Source organism: Crocuta crocuta, unplaced genomic scaffold, assembly GCF_008692635.1.
Source record: "Crocuta crocuta isolate KB4526 unplaced genomic scaffold, BGI_CrCroc_1.0 scaffold2088, whole genome shotgun sequence".
Classification (NCBI taxonomy): domain Eukaryota; kingdom Metazoa; phylum Chordata; class Mammalia; order Carnivora; family Hyaenidae; genus Crocuta; species Crocuta crocuta.
Genome location: NW_027527892.1, coordinates 139,889 through 148,848, shown reverse-complemented (window position 1 = coordinate 148,848; position 8,960 = coordinate 139,889). Strand labels below are relative to the sequence as shown.

Genomic DNA, 8,960 nt, shown 5'->3' with positions numbered 1-8,960 from the left:
ACACATTTATCTTTTATTTATCAAATATACCTCAGAAAAGCTGGGGAAAAGTTTTAAAAAGAAAAACAGCAGGTCAGTTTAAAATATTAAAGAACTGGTTTTGTTTTTTCAAGAAAACTTTTCCTTAAAATTATAATGTATCAAAAACCACAGACTAGTCTTTTCCAGTGTTAATTTTAGCACTTTNACAGAATTGTAATTTCAGACAAAGGAGATATAGAGCAAGTAAAGTTATTAGAAATAAAGATGAGCACTCAATAACAACACTCAATAATTCACATTATTTATGCAACTAACAATGGCACAAAATTACATGAGGTAGAAGTTCATAAAAATTCATGGTGAAACAGAAAGATTCATTATTACAGCTGGAGACTTCAGTACACCATTACCAGTAATTGATGGATCCATCAGTAAGAAAGTGAATAATGACACAGCTGAATGGAAGAGCATCATCAATTAACTGTATACAATGAAAATCTAGAAAATACTTCATCTAACGAAAGCAGAATATATATTAATCTCAGAACTGACAGTGAATATTATAGGATAGAAATTTCTGGGATATAAAACATTCTTAAAACATTTAAAAGAATGATCATATAAAGTGTATTTCAGATCAAAATGGAATTAAAAATCAATTAACAGAGAGNCCTAAATAACACATGGGTCAAGGAAGAAAAAATTAATAGCTATTTAAAAACTATTCACTTAAATCGAATGAAATAGAAAATATATTTCATCAAAATTTTGTAGGGTAAGCAAAAGCAGTGCTTTCAACAGCACATACTTATTAAAGAAAGGAAGACCTGCTCCTCCAATGATTAACGTAAGCTTCCAACCTGAAAATAGTAGTAAATGAACAGAAAATTAGATTCAAAGTAGAAGATATTTTAAAAATTAGATTAGAAATCAATGAATAGATCTGTAACAAGGAAGGGAATCCAAACAGTTCTCAAAAAACATCCCCAACAACAAAAAAGCCAAGGAATAGAAATAGTCCAATGATGAATTACACTGATGAAGAAATGAAACAAATCAGTAATTTTTTGGAATAATTCAAAGGGAGAGAGTTCCTAATTATTCCATAACATGAAAATCACCTTGATAACAAAGCCTAACAAAGATATACTAAGACCAATAAGCATATAAATAAGTGGAAACATTCTCAGGAATGCCAATTAGCATATAAAAAGGAACTCTTAAGTGAAATACCAATCAAAACACAATGAAATGTCACTTTACATCCAGTAGGATGAACACTATCAATATTAAGAGCTGTTATGAAACTTGTGAAAAGATTAGAATGATCGTCCCATCTCGGTGAGAATGTAAAACGATCCACTGACTAAGAAAATGGTATTGAGATTCCTCAAAATTTTTAAGATAGAATTCACTGGGGTACCTGAATGGCTCAGATGGTTAAATGTCTCACTTTGGTTCAGGTCATGATCGCACAGTTTGTGAGTTTGACCCTGCAGAGGGCACTGCAAGGACAGCTTGAATTCTGTCTCTCTCTCTCTCTCTCTGCCCCTCCCCTGTGCACACGCTCTCCCTGTCTCAAAAATAAACAAACATTTAAAAACAGAATTAACAATAACCCAGTAATCCCACTTCTGGGTATATATGCAGATGAATTCAAAGTAGGCTCTTAAGAGATGTTTGCACATTCATGTTCATCACTGAATTGTTAACCATTGCCAAGAGATGCAAGCAAAAGAAATGTTTATCAACAGATGAATGAATAAAGAATATGTGATAATATATACAGTGCAATTTTATACAGCCTTAAAAAGGGAGGGAAATCCTATCAAATGGTTCAACATGGAAGAATCTCCACAAGAGTGTGTTAAACAATTAATTCAGTGACATAAAGACAAATACTACATGATTCCCATCATACAAGGTATCTAAAGTAGTCAAAAACTGCAGAAACAGAAAGTAAAAACATGTTTGCCAAAGCAAAGTAATGCAATGTGGTGGGGGGAAATTAGCATTTAGTGGGTATGATGTTTCACTACTGCAAGATGAAAAATTCCTAGACCTCTGTTGTGCAATACTGTAAATATAAGTAGAAAATTATAGTTCTATATTTTTACCATAATAAAAAATAAATATCCTCTATGAAATATGAGCAACTAAATTCATAAGTATATTAAAAATATTATACATCACAATCAAGTGAGATTTATTCCAATAATGCAAGAGATTTTATATATAAATCAGTATTTTTGATACATCACATAAATACAATTAAGAGAAAAATCCTGTTACTATTTCAATTGATTCAGGGAAAAAGCCTCAATAAATTCCAACCTTTTCATGATAAAAATCATTTAATGACCAAAAAATAAAGGGAAATTTCTCAAAAGGATGAAGATCATACACAAAAAGCTTTGACTTACCCTCATCATCAATGACTAAAGACTAAAAGCTTTCTGTATCAGAACATCACAAAAATGTCATTATCACCACTTCTATTCAAAATAGGCAAAGAAAAGGCAAATGAAACATCAACCTTGGGAAAGAGGAAGTAAAACTATATTTGTAAATGATGTGATTTCATATACTACTAAAATCCTGAAGAATTCATAAAGAAGCTGAATTCAGCAACACTGTAAAGTATGAAATCAAAATACAAAAATTACTTGCATTTCTATACCCTCAGCAATGAATATCCAAAAAGAAAATAAGAAATTAGTTAAGAAAACAATTCCATGCACAAAAGCAGCAAAAAGTATAGAACATCCAAAAATAAATAATGTAATTAAAAAGGTGGAAGGGAGATACTGAAGAAAATTAAAGATCTAAATAAAAGACAACACGTGTTGATGTACTGAAAGACTTCATATTATTAAGATACAAATACTACTCAAAGTGATCTACTGATTTCATGTAATCTTGTTCAAAATTCCAAGTGTATTTATAGCTGAAATGTGGAAAACCTATGCTAAAATTCATATTAACAACACAAATTACCTATCTAATTTTTAAAATTTTAATTTTTTTTCTTTTGAGAGAGTGCAGGAGTGCATGCATATTTAACAACACAAATTACCTATCTATCTAATTTTTAAAATTTTAATTTTTTTTCTTTTGAGAGAGAGTGAGTGCAGGAGTGCATGCATATCAGCTGGGGGTGGAGGGAAATGGGGAGGGGGGCGGTTTACACTGAACATGAAGCTGACTCCAGGCTCTGAGCTGTCAGTGTAGAGCCCAACACGGGGGTCGAATTCACAGAAAGGGAGATCATGACCTAAGACGAAGACAGATACTTAACCTACTGAATCACAAAGGCTCCCCTAAATGACCTACCAGGTCACTAGCATATCTATTTTCAGGCACATTTTTAAAAGAACAGAGCATGGTATCTGGGTTCACAGCAATTAGCACAGTAGCATTATTTATTTACAACAGCCAAATGTGAAAACAATCCAATTACCCATCAACTGATGAATGTGCAAGTAAAAACACAGTATATATACAGACAGTGGATTGGCTTTAAAAAATAAGGAAATTCTGGAGTATGCTCCAACATGGATGAACTTCTACAACATTATGCTAACTAAAACCATAAAAGCACAAAAGGTCTAATACTCTGTGATTCCTGCTATGTGAGATACTTAGAACAGGCAAGTTCAGAGACAGTATGTAGATCAGAGGTAACCAGGAGCTAGGTGGTTTGGAAAATGGGAATTACCACTTAAAAAACACTTATTTGGAGGATGAAAAATTTAAGAGATAGTGGTGATGACTGCACAACACTTTATTTAAAAGTCTTAAGGTCACTGAACTGTCCATTTGGGTTCAGTGAAACTCATATGAAATTTCCTAAACATCAAAGTGTTAAGTAAACAACCAAAGCTTCCGTCCTTAACTTCTGAAGTAAATTATAATCAAAACTAACTTATTTCTGCTTGAACGAATAAGGTCTGCTTTCTTCTAGAATGAGAAAAAGAAAATCACTTACTTGCTAGGACAGTGCAACAGTAAGTCAATGATAAATATCTGCCAAGCCTTTTCTTTACTAAGTGCATCCAAGGCTGTTGGAATTAGAGCGAAACATAATGTCATCACTTCCAATGCTTCACAGCAAACTTGTTCATCCTCCAGTTCTGGCTCACTGCTTGCACTGGTCATCTGTAAAGTAAAATTACTTGTAAACTTAAGATACATTGAAGTGTTTTACTTTCAAAACAAAATTATATATTCTTATGTTAATTACAGCAATGTTTACTTTATGTTATTAGATACAAATGAATTGGTCTTTAAAGATCCCAGAAATGATGAAAATTTAGTGATATGCACAATTAGCATTTCCATAAAAGGAATATAGTTTTGTCATAATTCTTTTCTTTTTTTAATGTTTTATTTATTTCTAGGAGAGAGAGAGAGAGAGAGACAGTGTGAGCAGGGGAGGGTCAGAGAGAGAGGGAGTCACAGACTGAAACAGGCTCCAGGCTCTGAGCTGGCAGGCAGCACAGAGCCCTATGTGGGGCTCGAATCCACAAACCGTGAGATCATGACCTAAGCGAAAGGTGGACGCTTAACCAAACCGACTAAGCCACCCAGGCGCCCCAGTTTTGTCATAATTCTTACCATCTCATACATTTTTGTGATTTCTTCGTTTGGGCTAAATACCAGTTCTAAGGCCCCACATCCGGATGCCCAGATGATTTTTTGTATTGCTCTAATTACACATGTATCAGGCATATACCTTGAAGCCTGAAAGAAAATGAATACTTAAAAATGCTGGCAAAATATAAACTGAAATAATCAGAAAACAAAATATTTCTCTTTATGAGCAGTAGTGTAAGTGGCTGTAATTAACACAAATATGCTATACACTATCTTAGTGTGTAAAGTAGACTTGGTCCCATTTTTCAAACTCTTTACTCTAAGTCTTAAATTATATGCAGATGAAGCAAAAACACGTTTCTTTGCTACAGATTAACTATGCTTCAGGTTAAGATTTAATGTGGCTCATTACATATTTTTTAGAATTTTTCAACACAAGAAAACCAAATTACCCAGCCATTCATTACTACATGTCTACATGGATTTAAAAAAAACAGAAACACCCTATGAAAGCATGTGTGACTTAGTGAACTTTCAAAACAGTACACAATATGATCCCATTTGTGCAAAATTTAAGAGACTGGGCACTACTCTGTAATGACAAAAAACAAAGCAGTTCTTTGTAGGTCAGAGCAGAAAACTGATGATGTTGATGAAAATACTGTTTTCTTGATTGTATCATTACTTTAAACTCACCATATGTTTGATTTTGAACTAGTTCATTCAATATAAAAATTATACAAGTAACCCGTTTAAAAAGTTTTAAAAAGTATTTTCTAAAGACTTAATATTAATAGAGAACATTAAATACAATTTCAAGAAACTTAAGCTAAAATAAAACAGAGGTTATGGTCCCAGATATTTAATTCTAAATTATTATAATCTTCCACTTATTTTTAAGTACTGTGTCAAGAAAAATGAAAAATAAACCATTCAACACCCTTAAGCTTTTAAATACTTATACTAACCTCATCAGATATTTGCTGGGCAAGACGTATAGATATATTTCTAAGCATGCACTCAGATGATGGGTTAGGAATGATTTGAAGAGCATTTTGTAGCACCACTGCTTGATCATGAGTAACTTGGTTGATCTGTAAATGTCAACATTTTTACTTGGGAGTAAAAACCTTACATGTAAGCAGTTTCAAAATTCTGCACATAACAAAGACCTAACTCTGCTACTCATCCATCACCACACTCTTATTTTTTTTCTTTCATAGTTTAAATTTCAAGTTGGTTTCCATATAACACCCAGGGCTCACCCCTACAAGTGCCCTGCTCCATGCTCCACTCCCCTTCACCCCCCTCCACCATCAACCCTCAGTTTGTTCTTAGCATTCAAGAGTCTCTCATGGTTTGCCTCCCTCCCTCTCCTCAACTATTGTCCCTCTTCTTCTTCCCCATGGTCCTCCGTTAAGTTCCTCCTAATCCTCCTATACGTGCAAACATATGGTAGCTGTCCACTGCCTGACTTATTTCACTCAGCTAACACCCTCAAGGTCCATCCATGTTGCTACCCATGGCCAGATTTCATTCTTTCTCATTGCCATGTAATATTCCATCGTATAGATAAACCACATCTTCTTGATCCATTCGTCTGTTGATGGACACTTAGGCTCTTTCAGTGTTTGGGCTATTGTTGAGAGTGCTGCTAGGAACATTGGGGTCCATGTGCCCCTATGCATCAGCACTCCCATGTCCCTTGGGCAAAAACCTAGGAGTGCTATCACTAGGTCATAGGGGAGTTCTACTGTTAAATTTCTGAGGAAACTCCACATCCTTGCCAGCATCTAGAGTCCTCTGATTTGCTTATTTTAGCTACTCTGAGTGGTGTAAGGCATCACCACTCTCTTAGAATGTAATCCTTCAACTTATTCACTGTACAACTTACAGTGATCTGCATAAAAGGCATTTCAGACTGCCAACACCGGAGGCAATAACTTCTCTTAGTAACCTTTTGCAGTGACAACGTCAACTATAAAATCAACTCTTAGATGAGTATTATTTCTACAACTGAATTTACTTTTTATTCTTGAGAGAGAGACAGAAAGACAGCAAGTGTGGTGGGGAGTAAGAGAGGATAGGAGGAGAGAGAAAGATCTTAAGCAGTCTCCATGCCCAGCAAAGAGTTCAATGCAGGGCTCTCACAACTGTGAGATCATGACCTGAGCCGAAATCAAGAGCTGGGGCGTTTAAGTGACTGAACCACTCAGGAGCCCCAGAGTTCACGTTAAATTGCAGAAGATAAATGACCTGGCTGTGAGTAATCTTTTATGTCTTTCCAGATAAACCTTTTCCCTATGCTCCTGGCTGTTCCTGTCATGGTATGATTGAGAAAAATGAAGGTACCACATAAATACACCTTCAATTTCTCTCAAATTTTTAAATTTATAACCACCTAATTACTTCCCTTTTAGTCTTTATTCTCTCTCCTCCTCCCCTGCTTGTATGCTTTTAAAATAAACAAACTTTAAAAAGTATCTTAAAAATGCAAATTCAATTTTAACAATTAGACTTTTTTAAGTCAGTAAAATCTCATGGCACTTTTCTTAAATCTATACAGAAAATTTCCCAGAATTAACTTTAATCAATAGCTATTCTAATTCTCAAATTATAACCCTCTTCTTTATATTATAGGTAATTATATAACAAACATTTTTAATTTTTTTAAATGTTTTTATTTTTTTGAAAGAAACAGAGTACTAGCAGGGGAGAGGCAGAGATAGGGAGACACAGAATTCACGAACCAGCCTCTAGGCTCCAAGCTGTCAGCAGAACACAATGCAGAGCTTGAGTCCATGATCAAGATCATTGGTGGAGCCAGAGTTGGATGCTTAATTGACTAAGGAACCCAGGGGTCCTTATAATAAACATGTTTTTAATACTAACTTTGCATTTAGTACCATATTAAAATGTGAGCAACCTGCAATTTAGGTACAACCTGCAATTTAGTATTAGGTACACCTTTTAACAGCACATTTTTGAAATAAAACATTAAAGGTATAAAGAGATAAGTAAAATTGCTATATACTTCATTAAGCTAGTATGGAAAGGATTAAAACAAAAACCTACCTGTTTTTATGTAAACATGCACAGAACTCACAAATAAAGCATCAAACTTAGATTAAGGGTACTACAATTTTCTTTTTAAAATTTACTTATATAGAAAAACTATTTGTCTTGTAATCCTTTTACAAGCAGAAAAGTGAAAGAATACAGTGGCGCCTGGGTGGCTCAGTCAGTTAAGTGTCCAGCTCTTGGTTTTGGCTCAGGTCATGATCTCACGGTTCAGGAGTTCGAGCCCCACATTGGGTNATTAAGCTAATAAGGAAAGGATTATGACAAAAACCTACCTGTTTTTATGTAAACATGCACAGAACTCACAAATAAAGCATCAAACTTAGATTAAGGGTACTACAATTTTCTTTTTAAAATTTACTTATATAGAAAAACTATTTGTCTTGTAATCCTTTTACAAGCAGAAAAGTGAAAGAATACAGTGGCGCCTGGGTGGCTCAGTCAGTTAAGTGTCCAGCTCTTGGTTTTGGCTCAGGTCATGATCTCACGGTTCAGGAGTTCGAGCCCCACATTGGGTTCTGACAGCAGTACAAACTCCTTGAGATTCTCTTTCTGTCCCTCTCTCTCTCTCTGCCTGTTCCCTGCCCTCTCTGTCTCTCTCTCAAAAGTAAATAAATAAACACTTAAAGAATTAAAACAAAAGAAAAAGAATATAAATTACTTTAAAGAACTTTTTATTTAGCTTCAATAATTATAAGAGTTTATTTCCACTTTATCTCCAACTCATTAGCTCTGACCACACCTCCCCAGAAATATTTTAGAGAAAATCTCATTTCATGTATGTATGTATGTATGTATGTATTTATTTATTAAAAAAATTTTTTTAGGGGCGCCTGGGTGACTTAGTTGGTTGAGCATCCAACTTTCGCTTAGGTCATGATCTAGCGGTTCGTGGGTTCGAGCCCCGCGTCGGGCTCTATGCTGACTGCCAGCTCAGAGCCTGGAGCCTGTTTCAGATTCTGTGTCTCCCTCTCTCTCTGACCCTCCCCTGCTCACACTGTCTCTCTCTCTCTCTCCTAGAAATAAATAAAACATTAAAGAAAAAATTTTTTTTTCTTACAGAAAAATTGTTTCTTAGAAAGAGATAGACAGCATGAGCAGGGGAGGGTCAGAGAGAGAGGGAGACACAGAATCTGAAGCAAGCTCCAGACTCTGAGCTGTCAGCACAGAGCCCGATGCAGGGCTCAAACCCACAAAATGTGAAATCATGACCTGAGCCAAAATCGGATACTTAACCAGCTAAGCAACCCAGGCACCCCTATTTTATTTAAAAAGCTTCAGTATATGTGTCTTCTCAGTAA

General features: G+C 34.9%; 1 protein-coding gene across 1 annotated transcript in view; it reads right to left on the bottom strand.

The window, feature by feature from the left end:
- Positions 1 to 8,960, bottom strand: part of LOC144245678 (ubiquitin carboxyl-terminal hydrolase 9X-like) — a 137,960-nt gene that overhangs the window by 80,071 nt on the left and 48,929 nt on the right. The window contains 3 exon segments of the mRNA XM_077781009.1: positions 3,971 to 4,140; positions 4,600 to 4,725; positions 5,547 to 5,672. Coding sequence (XP_077637135.1) covers positions 3,971 to 4,140; positions 4,600 to 4,725; positions 5,547 to 5,672 — 422 coding nt within the window.